Source organism: Apostichopus japonicus, chromosome 7 (assembly GCF_037975245.1).
Source record: "Apostichopus japonicus isolate 1M-3 chromosome 7, ASM3797524v1, whole genome shotgun sequence".
In the NCBI taxonomy this organism is placed as follows: domain Eukaryota; kingdom Metazoa; phylum Echinodermata; class Holothuroidea; order Aspidochirotida; family Stichopodidae; genus Apostichopus; species Apostichopus japonicus.
Window position 1 is genome coordinate 18994201 of NC_092567.1, and position 22060 is coordinate 19016260.

The window sequence follows — 22060 nt, forward strand, 5'->3', positions numbered from 1 at the left end:
ATTTAAACTTGCATGGTTCATGAACATCACTTATCTTAAAGGATACAACAACATAAAACAGCTACGTTTTGCACAAAACTATTTACACATTTGTCTAGTTGTGTGTGAAACACTATATCTCTGCTGTATAGTATTTAAACTTAAACACAACCGGTTCAGCTGTTCCTTAAGCTGTTAATAGTAGTCTAGAAAGAAAGACAGCTTTAATCAATACATGCATTTTATAATAGAAATTCTTTGAATAGAAGTAGTGAAGTTCAGCTCCCCTTACCTCACCCCTCCCCCTCACCTTCTCTCCCCCGCACTCAATCTAGACAGACCCCAAGAATGTTGCCCTGTAACATCAAAGCTTGTTATATCATGTTTCATACCTTTTTTCATATTACCAAACACATATACTATTTTGTGCATGAACTATATTTACGCAGACTTTTTCCGCCATTGTATTGATTACCCCTTACTTTTCACATTTTTTCCTCCGTAAACTTTGTTTCTCTCAGAAACCTTTTCCAACTCTGCTGGAGAACCTAAGAATCTTGGAGGAAAGAGATAATTTTGTGCAACTTTTTTGAATATTTCAGTGTGTTGAACTTTTTCAACAAATTCGTGCAATTTGAGTTTAATTCTGCAAATTACCTCCTTTTTTTTTTTTACTGAATTTTACCATCTGGAAAGGTTGGATACTGTGAACTTTTTCTTCAAAAATTGGATTGACAGTTCAATAGCTTCAAGTTTTGGTTTATATTAGTTAATTTCTATGGTTTCATTGTGTTCATCTTGTTGTTTTTTTCCCCCGCTACTACCAGTAATGACCATCCTGGTTATAGTCAACATTCAAATGACACCGATAGCTGGTAAGTGAAGTAAAGGAACCAGAGGGGGGCAGCAGTGCCTCTCTGAAAATAGTAAAACCAAAAATAAAAACAGCTTTATAGCTATAGGAGATATTGTTCAACCAACCATCTTCAATGCAACACTTTTATACCAAGTCCTGTGAGATAACAAGGTGTGTGTTTGTTATGGAGGATGAAGCAGAAGGCAACCGGGGGAGGGGTTTGAGGGTGGGGGTATGAGGGTGGGGGGTAAGAGGGTGGGGGGTAAGAGGGTGGGGGAGGGTTTTTGTCATCATTGGTAGTGTAATCGTGGGCAGGACTAATGTTGGTTTACTTTACCCTATTCCTTAGTCTCTTATACTCAAAACCTCTAGAACTTAGAAATGGGTAGAAAAGAAATATAATGGTGTGTTCGTGCGATAAAAATTCCTCAGGTTGGTGAGGCATCAATTAGGTGGCAGGTATGGGGAGGGGGGGGGGGAGGGGAGGAGAAGTCAGGGTGGGAGAGGAGAGGCAGTTGACAACGGATTACAAAGGGATAAGACAATAGAAGATATTGTCTCTGTAGTCACTGTTCTTTAGCATCGTCATACCAAAACATTACTTACAAGCCAAATTCATGTCGCAAACAAATTAACTGGCAGCGTACTTCTGGAAGATTAAAACATATCAAAGTGGTCAGATGTTGAAGATGGTTGGTAAATATCATCTCCTTAGTTCTCTATGGTCGATGTTTTCCTCTCTTCTGATTACATGTGGCGTTGATTGCTTTGTCTGTTACCTCTCTGTTTAATATTCGTACATGGCTGCGGTGGAGCTGTGCATAATCATCCGTTTTGGTGGTGGCTTCTCTACTTCCTCCAGTCTGCGTATAAAACCAGGCCTCCCTTTATGTCGGTTTCTTTCGACCGACAAAACTAGTTTCTACTTTGGTGCAAGATTATTAATTACACTTATTTGTAAAGCATCTATATGGGTTCGCATTAGTGGACGATTGGGTGTTATTAAATATTACTAAAAATGCCGTAGCTTGGCTTTTCAAGTTTCCAAAAATTATCCAATAGAAAATTTGAGAAAAAAAAAGAAACATAATAAAATACTTAAATAAAAAAAAATTGATCTGGATTGTTTGCAGGTAATTAAAACTCTCCTGCATCCATGTTGAATAAATATCAAATAATAGAGATAGTCTCTGCACACCAGCTGTGTCTATTGTGTTAGCTATGGAGAACAAAAGATAAGGTGTTATGTAGCCTGGCTGCAGCCCCCTCAGCATCCAAACTTTTGAAACAGTGCCTTGCTTTGAAAATACTTGAAAGCTGCTTCAGAAGTTGATATTTCAAAAAAAATCTTGATAATACTGGTGAAAATTTGTTGTGGAAGGTTCAACGAATGGCCAAACTAACCGACGATGTCTTAAATTGTAATCACCCCCCCTGATCCTGTTTAACTTGGAATTATTTATCGTGGTGTGATTCTTATGCAATATGTATATCTATGGTGTAGGGAATGCTTTTAACAAAATATTACCATTTCTGATTATCTGTTGTGATATTTAGTCCATTTGTAGTTGTATTATGCAATGTGTTTTGATGTATTTTTATTTTATTGATTGCATTTTAATTTTAATTAACTCTTCTTTCATTGTCTAGTGGTAACGATAAAATTTTCTGGCTGATTATTAATTTGAGTTACAGAAATTGGTGATTCTGATCTGAACCATTTTTGTCTTCTCAAAGTTTTAATTTTCTTTATTTGCTTTTTAATCCAAGGATAGAAGGAATTCAGAGTGGGGACAAAATAGCAAAATTTGTGGTTTTCCAGGCTATGCACTCCTTAATTTCTTCCTTCCTCTCTCTCCCACTCACCCTCCTCCCCCCCCCCCCCCCTTCAAAAAAAAATATGGTCTCATCATGAGTTCAAAGGAGTAATTTAACACTGCAACTGGAAACTACTTGAACAACTCAACTACCTGACATGACTTGAAAAGTTTCCAATGGGGAGAACGACATCCTCCTCCCAACCCTTCAACCGCCATCCCTTCCCCATGGATGAATGGATGATGACTTGTTTTGGTTAAGAAAACAAAGTGCTTCAGGGAAGATTGGGGGGTGGGGAGGGCTGCTAAGTTTTTACCATGGTTAACACAGGAATTCCTTTGAAATGGGGAGATGGGAGCTGCTTAGTTTTCAGTATGGTTTAATAAAAAGTCCCTTGAGTGGAGCGTGGGAGGGAAGAGGAAGAAGCAATACCCCCCTCCCACGTCCCTTCATATTTGGTTGATACCAAGGGCGTAGGAACTGGGGGGGCGCCAGCTCCCCCAGTGCAAAATATGGAGGGGTGGCAGTATCATTCCGCCCCCCCGCTTCGCAAGTCAGAAAACCCCTTTTTCATCTCCAAATGAGAAAAAAATCTCATTTGGAGCACCAAATTGCATCTAAGGGTAGGTGAAAATGCAAAATTATTTACAAAATGGAGTGGTTGTTGAAGTGTGCTATATTGTACCAAATTGCATCTGAGGCCACCTGGAAATGCAAAAAAATTCCAAAGGGGAGGGAGTCACCCCCTCCCCTTAGACCCCTCCCCCAGGCTGGCCATCAGTCTTCAACCCCCCCACTCAAAAGTACCTTCCTACTCCACTGGTTAATACTACTGCTTTGTCAGTCTTGTCCCTTAATGAAACGTTTATGGATAACAAAATATAGATAATAAAAATGTTTACTGGGTGAAACTGGTTAAACAGTCGTTAGTCGATCAAAATCTGAAAGATGTTAGAGATGAAACAATGCTCTCTCCAGAAACAGCTCCATACATACCTGAGAATTAGTCGATGCACATTGTTATCGAGTCATGTGATTGACAAGTCCCTTCACGTTCCAGTTAGAGTTTTTGACTCTTTTGCTCATTTATACACGAGTCTCACTTTCGATGAGTGATGTGCTTGACCCTGTACTTGACTTAATTGTGGACGGATATCAAATTAGTAATCAATTAGTAATTTTGATATCTCTTAAATGTGGCAATATATTTGTTTTTTTGGTTGTGTTAGACACTGATGGTGTATAGACTATAGACCAGTCATCCTTCTTAGTGTTTCTCAGAGATGTATATTAAAACCGGTTGTGACTTTTTGACATTTTGCCCCAGATAGTTGTGAAAAAATTAGCAAAAGCAGTGCCTCCAGTCAATGACTGGTCATCTTGTCGGGGGAAGTCCGGGGGGTGGGGGCAGTGACTTGACCCGACCAGAAAATGATAAATGACCAGTTAGAACTCTACATTTAGATTATTAAACTTGCTAAATTTTGCCTTCAAGATTCTTTAATGGGAGATACAGTAGTTGTCACATAATAAAATTCAATTTTTTTATTCCATTTTTATTGTTTCTATTTTTAGAAGCTATGATTGAACTAGTTTGGTACTTGACACTCAGTTATATCGCAAAGTAGTATGATATTTTGAAATATTTATCGCACGGAGCACAACTACCATATGCATTGCACAATTTGTCACCACTCTACTCCTTTGATGCACCCTCCGGCATGCATTTATGTAGTTCGACATATTTATATTAATATATTTAGATCTATTAATGTATTATCCTGCCTTCATTATTCTAGAAGACTACTTCATTCTATCTTACAAATTGGTGCAATCGTCTGTATGCTAAAAGTTTATGAAAGTCATTTCCAATCGTAGTGGGGTGGGGGAGAAGATGGGGGTGGGGGACAGGTGAGTTTAAACAATACTGCAATTTGAATTGGTTTATCTAGTCATGTAAAGTTAGGTGGTGTACCCATGATCGTTTCACCCAATTATATCCACGCCTTCTCTAGGACATATCCATAGGAAAATTTGCATTTGAATTTTTTTTTTTAAGGATATTTGGGTTAAGACGTTTATTCTTTAGTTCATGGAAATTCAACCTTATGCAAGAGATATCCTTACAATTAAGCCTATCTGTGATAATAAGGTGGCCGTGATAATTTAAGTAATGAATATTCGTAATATAATTTGTTCCAATCACATCCTTTCTTTAGTGGTACGAGTTTTGGGGAATATTCTACTAGAAACTTCTTTCAATCAAAAAAATTCAAAATAGCATTCTCAGAAAAACTTTATAAAGCGACAGTTGTGGTTTTAATAATTTCATTTAATCGTATATATCTCTGTAATACTTTACCTTTCTATCGATGTATCTTAAAATTTGGCACCAGAGGGTAACATTATGTTAATAAATTTATGCCCATTTAATTATTCTTTCGATTGGTAGCATATATTTTATTAGAATTTCCTCGCCTCTCTCCTCCATCTGTTAGGCCTGCCTCTCCCGAAGAAGAACAGAACGATTTTGAGTACGATGCCGAAGAGGAACAAGAAGATTTCGCCAGCAAGCCAGGTGTCCAAGTTAAAGCACTCTATGACTATGATGGGGTGGAGGAAGATGAACTCAGCTTCCATACAGGTATGTTGATGTCAGGCAAATTAGGGTCCGGTTGTGGGCTGGTGGAGGGGGCCGAGTGGGGTGGTGGAGGGGTTAGAGTGGGTCGTGCGTTGGTGGAGGGGTTAGAGTGTAAACCCATTCAATGTGATGGTTCTTTGGAAATGAACTTGACTTCCATACAGATATGTTGATGTCAGGCAAATTAGGGTCGGGTTGTGGGGTAGTGGAGGGGTAGAGTGGGGTGGTGGAGGGGGCAGAGCTGGTTGTGGGGTGGTGGAGGGGTTAGAGTGTAAACCCATTCTCTGTGATAGCTCTTTGGAAATGAACTTGACTTCCATACAGGTATGTTGATGTGAAGCAAATGATGGTAGGGTTGTGGGGTGGTGTAGGGGTTAGAGTGGGTTGTGGGTTGGTGGAGGGATTAGAGTGTAAACCCATTGATGGCTCTTTGGAAATGAACTCGACTTTCATAACGGTATGTTGATGGCAGGCAAATTAGGGTCAGGTTGTGGAGTGGTGGAGGGGGCAAAGTGGGTTGTGGGGTAGTGGAGGGGTTAGAGTGGGTCGTGGGTTGGTGGAGGGGTTAGAGTTTAAACCCATTCTCTGTGATGGCTCTTTGGAAATGAACTTGACTTCCATACAGGTATGTTGATGTGAAGCAAATGATGGAAGGTTGTGGGGTGTTGGAGTGGTTAGGGTGGTTGTGGAGTGGTGTAGGGGAAGAGTGGGTTGTGGAGTGGTGTAAGGGAAGAGTTGGTTGTGGAGTGGTGTAGGGGTTTACTTAGATATGGTAGTGGAAGATGACGTCAGATTCCATACAGGTATGTCAGTATGGAGTAGCTAAGGGGTAGAGATGTTGGGTGGTGTAGGGTGTTAAAACCAAATGATTAACCATCTGCGTTTTATCCGATTGACAGCTTTGTTGTCAATTGGCAGGACAGGGGTGCGGTGATTGTTGTGATTGGATGCAGGAAGCTGAACTCACAATCCGCACAGTTATATTAATGTGAAGCAAATGAATAAGAAACAATTGAGGGTAGGGTGGTGTGGGGGGGTCTTAGTTCGAAACCTGCTCAATATAGTGGAATCTTAGAAAATATACTCAGCTTCCACAGAGTTATATCGGTATCAAGCAAGATATGAGTTGGGTTGAGGCTTTTTTTCACCCTGGAACCTCTCCCCACATGCCACCCCTCCCCTTCCCCACCCTCACCCATCACAGAGGAATTGAGACCAGTTTTGAGAGATGGTTGAAAGGCATTTCTTTAGACCTGTAACTACTTTAATATGACTTTTTGCAGTTTGTGAAAAGTATCAAATGGGAATAGGTGTTCGATCAGCGGTTACACAACACACAGAGGTAACATGGCTTCCTTATACACCATCAAAGATGTGGTTATTGAGCATCACCGCCATCATAATTAACTCTCTCTCTCTCTCCTCAATCTGTTTCCAGGAGATATATTTGTGAAGTTGGAAGACGAAGATGAGCAAGGCTGGTGCAAGGGACGTGTCAATGACAAGGTTGGACTCTACCCGGCTAACTATGCCACGCCGATCTGAGGGCGCCAGACATCCTGGACATGTATGGAGATCACCAGCAGCAGCAGCAGCATCCCAGTTTGGACGTAGGGTCATTCCGGAAGAAAATCAATCGAAGAATTAAGCTACAGGGTTATCATTGTCGTCAGTGTTGAATTAAAGAAAAGGAGAAGTAATATTACAGGAGGGCAGCTATCATCAAAAGCGTATCGTGAAATTCAGTCAGTGAACCAATTGATCGAGGTGAAAATTCGTAAATCCAATCGCCGAGGTATATATCGTTATCATTGATAATATCGACGACGGAAGATTTCTCGATTGAAAACTGAAAGCGAGTTGATCAGCCACTAGTGGGAATTAGTCAGGTTGCACTTCAGTATAAATGTCAGAAATGGCATCTTTACGGAAAACCTACAAATTTTCTTTCCTGGGGATTATTGGTAGTGAATGATAAAAGGCCTATTCTGCTCTGGCATTTCATTACTGGGTATTTATTTGAGTATCTCGCTTGTTGCATAATTAAATGATTTTATCTAATCTAGTCTAGTCTGTAATTAATCCGGGATCTATAGTTATCCGGATCAGTCATTAGCCATTTTAATTTCCAGCCTTAAGGTACTGTGTACAATGTGTACTGTATACAGTGTGCACTGTATACAGAGAGTACCATGTACAGTGTGTACCGTGTGTACCATGTACAGTTTAGTACCATGTGTACCATGTACAGTGCGTACCATGTACAGTGTACCATGTGTACCATGTACAGTGTGTACCATGTACAGTGTATACCATGTACAGTGTACCGTGTGTACCATGTACAGTGAACGATGTGTACCATGTACAGTGTGTACCATGTACCATGTACAGTGTGTACCATGTACAGTGTGTACCATGTACAGCGTGTACCATGTACAGCGTGTACCATGTACAGTGTGTACCATGTACAGTGTGTACCGTGTGTACCATGTACAGTGTACCTTTCTAGTACTCTTTTGATATCAGGTACAACCCTTTAGTTTGTCAGCTCATCCTTCCTAATTAGATTCAGCCATTAAGGCTGCCAAGTCCAATTCGTAGCTATCATGGTAGACCTTTCAACTATCAGATGTGTCCTGTTCTGTGTGATGTTACGTCCAACTGTACGATGCTGTTGGTGACTTTGTCATGTGTAGGACTAACTGGATTGAAGTACAAGGAAGAAATTAACAATTTAATGTAAACCCATTTGTGAGGCACCGATTTGGAAACATCAGGTTTACTCAACAGAATATGCTGTTCATCAATAATTTGACATATTTATGGGAGGGGGGGAGGAGATATTTGAGGGGCCTATACTCCCACCTGTGGCAATGCCACCTGTGGCAATGCCACTGCTGTGTGGACCCCAATGACATATCAATTCAAGATGACAATGTACTTAAAACTTATTGTTTGGTTTGTATGGAAATGTCATCTATCCTTGAAACTTTTTTCCTTTCAAATTTCATGATTTTATTTAGCTCTTTGATTTCTTTTATTCATATTGATATGCAAGTTTGGTGAACCCTTGAAGTGTTGAGTGGATTATTGGACAGACTGTCTAAGGCAGGGGTGGGCAACCTTTTTGAATGAATGGGCCAGATATAAGGGGTGAAAAATTGACCGGGCCGCCGCACCTAACCAACGACCTGCTGTTTATTTCAAACCTTTGATTCCGAGGACTTTCTAGCAATAGGTGTGTGTACTTAATCTGTATTCACAAAAACATAATTTCAATACAGTACAGTTGATAACTATGGGGATAGTAGGCCTACCTGACAGCAGTGCTGATAAATTCTAAGCAGCTAGCTCGTTTTTTGTGATGATGTAAAATAGGTTGAATTTTTTCTTTTTCTTGAGACATCTCACAGGCCACAAAAAATCCCAGGCGGGCCGCATGTGGCCCGCGGGCCGTAAGTTGCCCATCCCTGGTCTAAGGTCTGTCCAAAGTGTATTAAAAGGAACATGCTGTCCCAGACTGAAAATGTAGTCACTTGTTTCTCCAGCAATTACCAGAAAACTTCATAGTCAAGAGAAAACGTGGAGTAACTTCACGTTTCAGTGGAAACCTATATTGCCTAACACGTATGTTATGTGGGGTATTGGTGCCCTAAGCTTATCAAATGAGAAATACTTATATAATTTATATATATTATATATTTCAAAACCATTTTGATTCCTTACTGGAGGCAAAAGGAATCTATGCGAGGGTGATGGCGTGTAAGTATGTGGTACTGAAAAAGTTATGATGGATTAACTTCATACTTGGTGTGTGGATCCATCTTTCTGTTTAATGAAACCCTACTGAATTTGACCGCAAGTGACCTTTGACCTCCAACATTTAAATGAAAGTCTGAAAATCTTGTTAACACAAGAAGTACATCTTTCTTGAACTAAATACGTAGTATGTAGCTCCAGCTTGGTGGAAGACTCCTATTGAAAGTAGTAGTGGTCAAAGGTCACTCAAAAATTAAAGCGTCAATTATTCTGTGAATTCTCCTATTATTTTCTTTGGTGAACATAGTCTGGTCAAATTCAATTCAGTTTAGTTCTGCGAAGGGGCTCTATAGGTCTTCAACGAGGGTTTCCCTCCCTGAACTTCAAGAGGTCGAAATTGGTTGAAACCTTTGGCCTTTTTCTCAAAAATGTCATGTAATTTTTTACTTGTTAGCTCAAAGGTCGTACCCATAGGAAGACTGTTCTTTCTGGATATTAAAACATGTTGGTAGAAAAGTTTATATTGTAAACTATAACAGTCTATATTTTCAGTACTGGAGACAGGGATCTTTTCGTGAAAGTATGTATTCCGGTCCTGCCCAAGGCAACTTTCTTTTGCTTATTAATTTCTCTGAATCAAATGTAATTATTCACATTTCATTTTATTATAATTTTCTTTGTATCATAGAAATTCGACTATATTTTTGGGTTCGACAGATTATATTCCAGGCACACATTTATAGATATTATCTTTGTCAAGAATTTTCATGAATACATGTATCACATTTGTACAACTATTAATATAAATTTAATCAAACTTGCCTGCTTACATTGATGGTATCCGCAAGAGTCAACAGAAATATCTTAAATAAATTGTCTGAGAGGATATTAAGGGGGGTCTGCTTAATTTCAAAATGTCAAAACATCAATTTTCGAGCCCAGAATTAACGAATTCTTTTTTGAAGTATTTTAACAGTTCAATTCAATTTCATGAATGGAAATTCTATGCCATACTCACCTAAAAAAAAAATGAATGTAGAAAAAACCTTCTTTTGTATTTCCAGTTTACGATGCAAATTTTACTGATTGTACGAATTTCTCAGCATTCATTGTTGACAACCAAGAAAAGAGTGTCATTTTTTTCGTTGCTAAGCATTCCAAGGGATTTCTGGACAGTAAGGACAAGAAGAAGATTAACCTTTGTTTTTGTTGCTCATCATTTCAAATCACTTTTGTTTTATTAATGTTAATAAAGTAAGGATTTATTTAAAATACGGGAATTGTCTATATCTCCCTATGTAAGGTATAAATATGATCATATTTATTTACATGATACCTCCAATACTTAAATTATCTTTATCTCACCTATCTTAGAGTTTTGAAACTTGTATCATTTCTGTAGCGTTTTTGTTTTAACCATTTTCCCTGTCTTTTGGCACGAAATTAATTCCCATCTAAACTCATGAGTGATATGATGTAATTTTGGACTAAGTATGGTGATTGCAAACCAAAAAACATATTCATGAAATGCCCAGATATTTTCAGGTATACTTTGCATTTTGCATTGAAAATACTGGAGGATCAATATTCAGTTTTGTGTATATTTAATTCGAAATATGTGATAATTAGCCAAATTGAGACCTGAACAAATTAACAAAATGATATGTAGGCGTAGGTCTTCCTTTCCTACAATTATCACACTTCAAACAAAGTTTGTCCAACTCCAGTCTTTCAATGTCTGGTTGCATCTCCTACTAGCTACCAGTAAATGCATGGTTACTGTTGTGAATTGAAGTTGTAGCAGCATCACTAGTGTGTGATGAGATGTGAAGAAACATCAATTAATATCCAATAGAGACCCATTAGGATGCGAGAAATTTGTTTGTCAGATTGGATCGCAAGTAGCCTAACACATTATTTATATAAAGAAATTCAGCCTAATGTTAATTGGTGTTTGGTCGTTTAAACTACTTAAAAGGCATTTATTCTATGTTTATATAGTCATTATTAGTTTTGTTTCATTCATTGCCATGCCATCTATCACATTGTATACAAATGTATAAGTCACTTATGAACTTTCAAAAATATAATTCTGTGTATGGAGGGGAGGAAACAAATTTATTAGTCCCAAAATTATTGTGAGACCAAGTCTTAGAATGTTGATTTTGTAAATATTTTCCAAGTTAATGAAGTTTGACAAGCTTCCGTCGTCATGTAACGGTATAAACATGATTCCTTCATAATAAATGAAATGGATTAACATCGTTTGTCTTGTCTTACTTTATACGATATCCTTACACTCGTTTTGTGTGCCACGCTATCACAATCCTCAGATGATCCCGTCGTAAGAAGCAGTTTCTTGCAAATTAACGGATAATCAGTTTGTTGGAAATTGCTGCTTTTTTACAGATTGTTTTATTACGCTCGCACAAGGATGTCATCATTTCAACAGTTTTCAGCAAAATAGATTATTTTGATGGCAACCTCACGTTTTCATTACCTTATGATTTTGTTAATTTTTGGCCAAAATGACGACTTTTTTATTCCTTCCCAAAATCATACATACGATCGACGGCTCCCTTTTGATAAGATTCGAGCTGAAAAGAGTACTTAAGTCACTCGATTTGTATGAAAAAAATCACATTTTTAATATGATATATTAATGATATTTCACATCAATTTAAAGGACTAAAACTTCGTAGAATGTCACTTTTGTCTAGAGAGAAGTGCTGGGAATCCGTGATATACATCCTGACATTATTTTGAAAACATTCATTTTTGGCCCAAAATGGACAATTTTGTAAGGCTATACCCTTATGATTTTGTTAATTTTTGGCCAAAATCACGACTTTTTTAATCCTTCCCAAAATCATACATACGATCGATGGCGCCCTTTTGATTAGATTCGAGTTGAAAAGAGTACTTAAGTCACTCGATTTTTATGAAAAAAATAACATTTTTAATATGATATATTAATGTCATTAATTCCTCTTAAACATTTACTGACTCTTCGGCCTGTCGAAAGTGAATGGTAAAAATCTTAACCAACACTCAATTTAGCACTATTCCTGAACAACTTAAGAAGCTTCGGTTGGATTTTTAACCCGATGAAGCCTAAACGGATTTACTTCCAATGCGACAGTTAAAAAATAAAATAAGAAAAAAAAATCAATGATAACAACGTTCCTGTCAATTTCAAACATATATTACAAAATTTAAATCTGAATAATATATGGCAAATTTTCATGTATTAATGTATGTATTATTATAACTATGTACAGAAGAGCTCATGGTATAATATCATATATCTACAGAGTATGCAATTTACAATCTCGTTCCTTCAACCGTGAAGTTTATACTCGGTATGCATTCTAACATTTCACATACACACAAAAAGTGAAATTGAGTGACTTGTTTCAACCCTATGGAAATACCGCCCACACTCCATCCCCCTTTCTCTCCCTCTGTCAACATAGTGTAAGGTTAAGTGTTCCATATTTTATCCCATATCCACTGCCAGCAATGTTAAATAATACAGTAAAATATTCCACATATTCCTAAATCAAATGGTGCCTGTAAGGTTCGTTCAACATTTACTGATAAAACCCGATCACTTCTTCTTCTTCTTCACTTTCTTCGTCTTCGCTTTCTTCTTCTTCCAGCTTGTTTTCATCTTTACGTTTGATTCGAAGTAGAAGTACAGTTGACAATATGAGGAATAACTGCAGGAAAACGAAACGAACGGAATTTTCAAACTAATAGTGTGAAATGTTGTTTGTTCTTCCACCCGAATATCCAACAGTACTAACTTATTCAAAATCTTCGCGATCGGTAACACTCAAAATAGTTGTGATGAAAGGCACAACTTAATTCGCATTTGTATAGTCTGATAAAGTCGAAAACAGAGACACCATCTCCCTTCCGCTTATTCTTACCCTCCGATCCCCATCCCCCCACCCGCCCGCACCCCCAATCCCACCCAAAACTAGCAAGTGGATCAAACTCACCTCAAAAGTAGAAACGGATACTAAACTGGCAGCGGTTATGAGAGACACTTGGTAAAGATGATCCCTCAGAGGTGATCGACAACCAGTCTGTAGATGAGGAGGATGAAGAAAGGAAAAAGAAAGAAGTGTTGAATCATTGGTCGTTGGCAAAGAGTTCCACCAGAATCGTAATATCATTGGAATGTTAGCTCAGTGGTTAACGCCGGTGCCTTTCAATCATAATGTCCCGAGTTCAAGTCACTCCAAGATTAAAGTATGTCGTCCAGTTACAGAGTTGTTGACAATTAACAATTCATAATCATGGACGTTAAATATGAATGTAAGAGACTGACTTCGGTCAGCTTACGGCTTTGATAAGCCAATGAGGCTTCTTCGCGAGTTCCTGCTTGCAGGAGGATCTAATAAACATACATACATGCATACAATATCTTCAGACCAATATTTCGGGTGGGTAAGGGGGTAAGTTCAGTTTACTTGTTGTATCTTCACGTAGTACATTATAGATCAAACATAGATATCGATAATTTTCATTCGTTAATTAATGACAAAATAATTCTACCAAGTCATGAAGCAATAACTTACATTAAATGTTATACATTCTTCCACGGGCTTAGTGTCGTCTTCATTTTCACAGCATGACTTCGGCCAGATTATATTTTGTGGTTGGTTCACGAAATCCTTCTTTGAATCGAATCCGCAGCACCCGTTCTGTGAAGATAAACAGATCAGAACCGCGCCCCCAAAACAGACTGGTTTAAAAAATATATTTACAAATCCCATCTATACCTATGGCGCCAAAAACAATTTGTAGCGTTTTAGCATATCGCCCCCGTTGACCCAGTTCCGAGTCATCGTCAACCTTCTCTTCCTTCGAAATACCACTCTGAGCAGCACTCTGCCTACCCCCTAGAAAGCCCCCCCCCCCTCCCCCATCTCTAAAAAGAATAGTCTACTACGCGGTTGTTTTATAAGGAGGTAAACTTAAATGTTCTCTGCGTTTTTGTTAATATATACCATTGATGAGGAAACGTGGGTTTTGTCCTACGTACCACACTTTCAATTTGTTGAACATTGTACCATCATACTTTTTTGGGGTCAAATTCTGACAGCGACCACTCCATCGACATTCGAATTCTCGATAAACATTTTAACATTCAAAAATTTCTGTCACCACTGAGATTAATTTAGGAGCTTTAAGAAGGAAACATACTTAGCAATCAATAGGTACTAATCATGTCTAAAACGCAAACTATAGAGAGTGAGGTAAGATATGTAAGAGCAAAGTACATTGACTTTCAACAAATAAACTGTGACTTTAAAGAAATTTCGATATATTTTACCTGTCTCTGAAATTTATCGAACGCTGACGCAAACCTTTGACTTGAATTGTAATTAACCTGTAGATATGTTGAAGCTGTTTCCGTCTCTGTAAAGTTCGGCCCGTCTGTACCAGTGTATTTTGCAACTAGTATTGCCCCTGTAAAGTTGGCCAGAAAAATAAAGATCACGACCACTGAAATCTGCAGAAAGAATGAAATAAACAGAGATGTAAAGAGTTTCCATTATTTCCAAAACCCATAAAATGATAATAATGGGAAAAAAAGCAGTTTATATGTTTACTGCTACAACCACAACTTCAACAATAACAATAAAAAACTTCAACTACAACAACAACTACAGTAAGAACTACAGTAAGAACTACAACTGCTACAACAACTAAAACTACAACTACAACAACTGCAACAACAACTACAACAACAACAACTACAACAACAACAACATGTACAACAACAACAACAACTACAAGAACAAGCACCACACTATATATATATATATATATATATATATATATATATATATATATATCAACAACTAACCCTACAACTTCAACAACAACTAAAATTACAACTGCAACAACAACAAATATAACAACAACAACTACAACAACTACAACAACAACAACAACATACACAACAACAACAAAAGCAACTATAACTACAACAACAAGCACAACAACAACTAAATCTACAACTGCAACAACAGCAACATGCACAACAACAAATACAACAACAACTACAACAACAACTACAACAACTACAACAACAACAACATGCACAACAACAACAAAAGCAACTACAACTACAACAACAAGTACAACAACTACCTCTACGTCTACAACTGCAACTGCAACAATAACAATAACAACTACAATAACAACTACTACAACAACAACTAAAACTACAACTACTACAACAACAACTACAACAACAGCAACATGCACATCAACAACTACAACGGCAACAACTATATCAACAACTGCTACAACAACAACACGCACAGCAACAATTACTACAACTTCAACAACAAGCACAACAATTAAAACAACAAACAACTTCAACAACAAACACAACTACTACAACTACAACAACAACCCCCACCCCCATTACTACAACTACTGTACAAGCACAACAACTTCAACTACTACAACTACAACAACTCTAGACTACTATAACAACAAGCACAACAAATACAACTACAACAGCAACTACAACTACAACAATAATATTAATAATAGTAATAAATATCCCACTTCTGACACCATTGTCAAAGGTTATATTTTATTATTATAGATCACATTGATCACGTTAGCATCCAGAGTACAATGAGCCTTGTTTATTCTAAGAATAACCACGAGTTACCTAATATAGCCATTTCTCAGAGAAGATTGCGAAGTACATTAGATGGCGCTAATTCTTAATTGCAATATATTATATAGTGCGAGTTGGACATTTTCCATTGAATATGATCACAACATCCATATATGAAACATTGAATACTTATCGAAAAGTATTCGAAATATAAATCCCGTTTCAATTTGGATTTCATTAGTTTGAATAAGCTGGATATCAAAATAAGTCCAAACTTCTGGTTAAATTATTGCATGTGATAAATACGATATATAAATAGTGTCTGGGCGAGAAAAAAAAATTGCAGAAACAAGAAATTAAAATGAATCTTATCGTTACGTATGATTCCGCTAAATGCCGGTCATTTGGAGAAGAAACATTGAAAGCTGACTTACTTTATCAATTATAGTTTCAGTTTTAGAATTCCTCCGTAAAACTGGTAGAAATTATTGAAATTTGCTATAAAAACTAAATACGTAAAATCTGCTAGCGAAATATTATTAGTCTAGACCAACGTTATCGAAAGTATTCGATACCAACCACTGGAAGACAATCCATCATGGAGTCGATAAACCTAAGGGATTGATCGAAATTTAAAAAAAAAAAGACTCACCGTTGCCAACAGTAAACGATTCATGACACAGGCGCCGATGCAACCAAGTATGGACACAACCATCGCTATAACACCGGTTCCTAAAATTGAGCGAAAATGAAAAAAAAATCGTTAAGAAGAATCTATTAAAATAAATTACTACAAAGTACCGGGGTTGATCTAGGATTTTCTATTTTATTTATAAAGGAGAGGGGTATCGCCTTGGGGTAGTAGAAGGGGACATTCAAGGCGTGTGTGTGTGTGTGTGGGGGGGGGGTCATTCTTCAACCAAAAAATTAAAATTAAAAACTGATACCTCAAATCGTGCATTCTGAAGCATATGTTAACTAGAAATTAGGTCTATCATTAGTTCTATAAGCGTAAGGTTGTGTATAACTACTTGCAATTTTTTTTCGTGAGGTTGAAAGGGGGTGGGACTCCCCATCCACCAGAGTAGCAGTGGTGGAGGAATTTATCAAGGAAAAAAAACTTTATTACGGTAATTTTTCCAAATATTAGACACTGTTACGATTCTGAACATTTGCACACACACAAAAATAAAGAAAAAAAGACAGAAATTTTCAAAAATTTTGGATATAAAATACAAAACCTCTTTTGTACAAAAAATAGAAGGAATAAATGAGTCATCGTACAAGGTATAAATAAATGTCATGGATGGCGAGTTTTGCTGTTTAGTTATCTTTGAGAACGATATTAATTATACAAATATTTTAGTTTGTGAAGAATTATTGATCCAAGGTTATACTCTCCAAGCCAAATCCGACGAAGCACAACCACGACAGGTTTAAAAATAAACATCAGTATCTCTACACAGAGATATTTTACTGGGCAGTCATGCACATAAACAACGGTCGAAAACAGTTTGAGCCATTTTAGAAGTTGGGTGGATTTTAGTTCCACTCACCAGTAGTGGATCCGCGATTTCTCGAAGAGGTGGGCGGTGGGGTGAGGCGGGGGGGGGGCAAGAATGGATCCAGGACTTTAGAAAGGAGATGTGTACTCCCAAATAGTGGTGTTGAAGGAGGGATCTATGGGTCCGCCCACAGAAGAAAATTAAAATGTTACAAGTCAATCGGTGAATTTCGATGCATATTTAGACTACTTTATTAGGTCTATAGTTAGGTCTAAGTGAGGCAATTAAGTAAAAAGGGCGTGGCTTAACTTACCAAGCATAATCCCACAAGCAATTAGCAATAACGGACTTTCGATGACTGCAGTCAAGTCAAACAGGTTGTAATCATAAATGTCGAAAACTTCAGTCCCAATCAAAATCGGCCAGATGATAAGCCCGATGCTTAATACCTGTGCAAGGTAGAAGAAATATTCCAGACAAGTATTGTTATCATAGGCTGATAAAGGAATGAAGCTCTTTGGGGGTGGGGGGGGGGTGGGAGGTACTCCAATCTCCAATCCACTTATTTTTTATTCAACTCCGAAATTTTATTCAAAGCTTCCTACGCCACTATATAGAACATCATGCATTTTTTGGATACACTCTTTGACGATAAAAAATTGTATTACAGTGGGGTGAACATTGTTACCATAGGCTTAAATAATCCAGAAGGCGAGGGGGAGGTGGGGGGGGGGGTGGGTGATAATGGACAATTCAAAGGCAGAATGTACAATGCAATTCAACGCTTCAATACAAAACAAATAAGAATAATATTGATACCAATGCACTGATGTCAACGAAAGGTAATGTAACGGTTTATGATTTCAGCAAATGTTTAGAAAAGGGGATAAAAAGCAACGATGAAAAATGGGAAAAGATGCGAGTTCTTATTCTTGTTTTCCCCAAAATGATAAAGAAGCTCATTACAATATATACTTCCAGCCATTCATGGACAATTTACTCATGGAAAATGGACTTATAACAGGGCCACTTAATGAGGGCGGGGGGGGTGCTGGGGCTAGAATTTTGAGAAATAGACAGCAGATATAGAAGTTGCCCGGATGGGGGGGGGGGTGTGAATCGATTATTGTACAGAAGGGACAATAGTTGATCTTGTGATGACATTATGACGACATCACCATACTTCTATCGAATTTCAACTGAAGACGAAAAAACCCAGGACCACACCAATACTTACATATACCTAATAATAACCCATGCATTACTACTCACCCCAAACAATAAGTTAAGAATACCAGTCACAACCTGCACACAAAACCTTGAACTCGAGTTGACGGTCATGTTTGGAAGATGTCACGGTCCGGACATACGTCACAAAAGCAGTAACTATCGGATTAAACTGCATTGGATAGATTCAGATTGGTAGAAAAATTACTCGAAATAGGCCCACTGTGTAAAATGTGTTACATTTTCCGACAAGCGTTTGTATTGAAACGGTTAATCTAACTTTCTAAGTACCAAAATACATAAAGGTGTTCATGTTGAAACGCTGTTGGCGGCTCGTTCGGGCGTTTCCTTTGTGACGTCATGGGTTTAACACGGAAAGTAAGTTACTTACGTCTGTGCGAGAACTTAGCTATTATTCATGTCACTGAATTTTGCAACACCTTAACTTGGCCATGGTTGATTCTGCCGTTCTTATTACATGTGTCACTGAGTTAACTATTCAGGAAGTGCAGGCATAGTTCTTTACCGAGGTTACATCAATCCTTTTGACTTTCGTTGCTAAAAATCTACATGGTCATTATACGAAAACTGATTGACGTGATGGTAGCATACGCGCCATACAAGTTTTCCATTGACTTACACACCCAAAACTCACTTAGCGGAAGTTTAGTAAATACGCCTCTTTCCGAGGCTGTTCTTTGAAGTCGAACCCAATTCTCCCACCACGTATAGGGCGGCTATACTTCAATCATACTCTTGGATGGCACAGAAGCTTCAAAACACAAATCTTACTTGATAACATATGTAAAAGTAAGTCTCCTGTTATACTTTATTGGACGTTTCCTGAGATAGAATGACAAACAGACGAACTAGCTGATATCAACCCTTTTTGGAGTGTGTCACTTTAAATGTTAATCGTAACCCCCCCCCCCAATCCCTTCCACTGGTAGACAATATTAGCCTGCAAAATTCCTAGTGAACAGTTCATAAATATATAGTCTGATATGCAGGGCCTATATGCGGTAAAATCTAAACAGGAGAAAATTCTTCAATAATGTTTCAAAGTTGATAAATATGTGCAATCTATAAGCGCCCTCCGTTTGACGAAACTTTCTCAAAGAAGAGCCTGGCCACCCCTCTCCGGCTGGACGACTTCACATCTAAAGCAAAGCCCAACTCCCCACCCGCCCCCCCCCCAACCCCTATTCCCAGCCAAACACAAACAAACAAATACGGTTATAAAACTTCAAAGTTGGTTGAAGTGGTAACTAGCACGTTCGGACAAACTTCACATGTTTTAGGAGAATTGACTTACCATTGGTCACTGTTCCTGACAAATTTTTAGGTCTCGAGTTGCAAGTCCTTTTTTTTTAGAAAAGTCACCCCGAGATAGTCTCAGGGCACGAAAACCAAACAACTTGATCCACTCACAAGCATATATACTCCCCTTACCCACGAGGATCCTTCAAGTTCCTCAAGCAATGTATAAATGTTGCAGGAATTCTCCATGCGGTGCACCCTCTACAAAGGAGGTACTACGTAAGTAAGAAAGTCACCCAATAAAGAACCTGGGCACGAAAACCCAAACAACCAAACGACCCCAGTCCCCTTGCATCGAGGATTGTGACAGCTGTGTGATCGTCGTCAGGTGTGTATCATGATTCTCCTAGATAGGGAACAGATACTACTACAAATGGTCTTAGTCAAAAATGTCGAGAAGCGATAGAGGTAATTACACCATTTGGAATGCTATAATAACCACGAATATGCATAGGCCTAATTAAAATGTGGATTCAAAAGAGGATAGTCGAACAAAAGACTTACCTTTGGGACTAAAGAAAACGTTTTACCAACACCTGGACATCACTGTACATTAACCAGCTGAATTCCGCGTACAATGATACTTTAAGGAAAGAACGCAATACCACCATGTACAAAGTAGGCCTGTAAACAGGAACAAACTTCGCGTATTTCAATCAGTATACACACAAAGTATCATGTAAACTAAATACGCATTCACAGAGTGTGCGTCAGAAAGGCATTTGGTTAAGAATTTTATTTATTCAGTACCGCACGCTCAATTGAACACATTGAAGAAAACAACCTTATAATAACGGTTCTTGATTTGCATAGCTTAAAATCATTTCAGTGACGGTACGGTTAGGCAGAATTTCAAGAAAAAGGAAAACCCCAAAGAGTTTATATACTATTCAATATGTGCTATCAAACCCTCGTTGTAACAGTTTGATATTCTGTGATATGACTAATTTCAACTTTTATATATTTTAATAAATTTCATCCAAGATAGCGCCGCATGGGACTAAGAAACGACTTGATCCACTCTCAAGTCCAGTCTCCTGACACAGGGGTGCACAAACTGGCAGAGGGGGGGGGGTTCCTTGAAATTAAAAAGACGGTCCCAAATCGATGCCAAGTCGGTCGAAATTGAAGCCGAATTCAGCGTCGTTACTGACACCCATGCATGAACATAAAAGTAGTTTCAAAATACAACATGATAATATATATATATATATATATTTATATATATATATATATATATATATATATATATATGTATATATATATATATATATATTATATATATATATATATATATATATATATATATATATATATATATATATATATATATATATATATATATATTTACTCAGCGCACAAAAATTAAAAATTAAAAAAAGGCATATCGGTCTCCCTGGTTCTCCCTTACTTCTAAATTTCCCAATTTTAGATAATATTAAGCTAATTAAATGCGAACGGTTGGGTGTGGAATACATTCCGTTGAAATTGAATTCCACTCAGAAGTGTATTTCTGTATTTTAAGTTCCTTCAAGAGAACAGACATTATCAGCAAAAGATGAAAGCTTGGAATGCATTCCAGAGAACAATTATTCCTCTTTCTGACATGAGTTTGTGGACCATATATAGATCATTTTCTAATGTGGGCCCCAATTAATATAAATATCATATTATAAATTATATATATATATATATATATATATATATATATATATATATATATATATATATATATATAGAAAGTGGTTACGCACGGCAGATATGCAATTTGATAAAGACACCATTATCACCCATTATTTATGTTACCATGGGGATTTAGATTATGGTTCAATAGTCTTTGGAATGAATATTGCAAATGCCAAAGCAAATCAAATAACTAAAGGGTGTAGTTTTGGGTATTCTTGTCATTGTTGATATTACATTGTCTACTTCATAACAGATCCGATGACGCATTTCTGTTAGTATTGAATAACTAAAAAAATGTATTCATATACACATAACAATTGAATAAGTAAAATATTTTACTCGAAGGCCAGATTTATTCTGAAAGAATCTAAACTGCTTTGTTGTATAATTATACAAACACGTGATAGCAGGACCATCAGATAAGGTTTTTATATTTAAGCTAGATGGGGTAGTGTTGTGATCTTTAGTTTGTTTGAACGAAATACAACGGATTTCACGATGTATGACCTAACATCAAACCCAAACCAACGAAGAAAGCTGGAAACTTAAAAGAGCCTGGTCTGGTCCTTTAGATGGCTGTGTTACTGCAGGTCCCCATTTTGCAGTCTTAGCTT

At 37.5% G+C, this 22060-nt stretch overlaps 2 protein-coding genes across 7 annotated transcripts in view; one reads left to right on the forward strand and one right to left on the reverse strand.

Moving 5' to 3' along the window:
* Positions 1–11313, forward strand: part of LOC139969604 (protein kinase C and casein kinase substrate in neurons protein 1-like) — a 48476-nt gene extending 37163 nt beyond the window's left edge. For 4 of the 6 annotated variants that reach the window (XM_071974713.1, XM_071974716.1, XM_071974714.1 and 1 more), the window contains 2 exons: positions 5152–5297; positions 6733–11313. In XM_071974713.1, coding sequence (XP_071830814.1) covers positions 5152–5297; positions 6733–6839 — 253 coding nt within the window. In that variant the 3' untranslated portion in view covers positions 6840–11313. Of the gene's footprint in view, positions 1–806; positions 855–5151; positions 5298–6732 lie in introns of all 6 variants that reach the window. The other 2 variants (XM_071974715.1, XM_071974717.1) reach the window with 1 other exon arrangement.
* A 929-nt stretch (positions 11314–12242) lies between these two features.
* LOC139969605 (tetraspanin-18B-like) lies at positions 12243–20473 on the reverse strand. The gene is made up of 8 exons (XM_071974719.1): positions 20265–20473; positions 18486–18612; positions 17527–17662; positions 16361–16440; positions 14401–14580; positions 13643–13768; positions 13061–13147; positions 12243–12775 (listed from the first exon to the last, which is right to left on the reverse strand). Exons 2-8 carry the CDS (start codon positions 18552–18554, stop codon positions 12647–12649), a joined length of 807 nt encoding a protein of 268 aa, XP_071830820.1. The 5' UTR covers positions 18555–18612; positions 20265–20473; the 3' UTR covers positions 12243–12646.
* Between the last annotated feature and the right edge of the window lie 1587 nt (positions 20474–22060).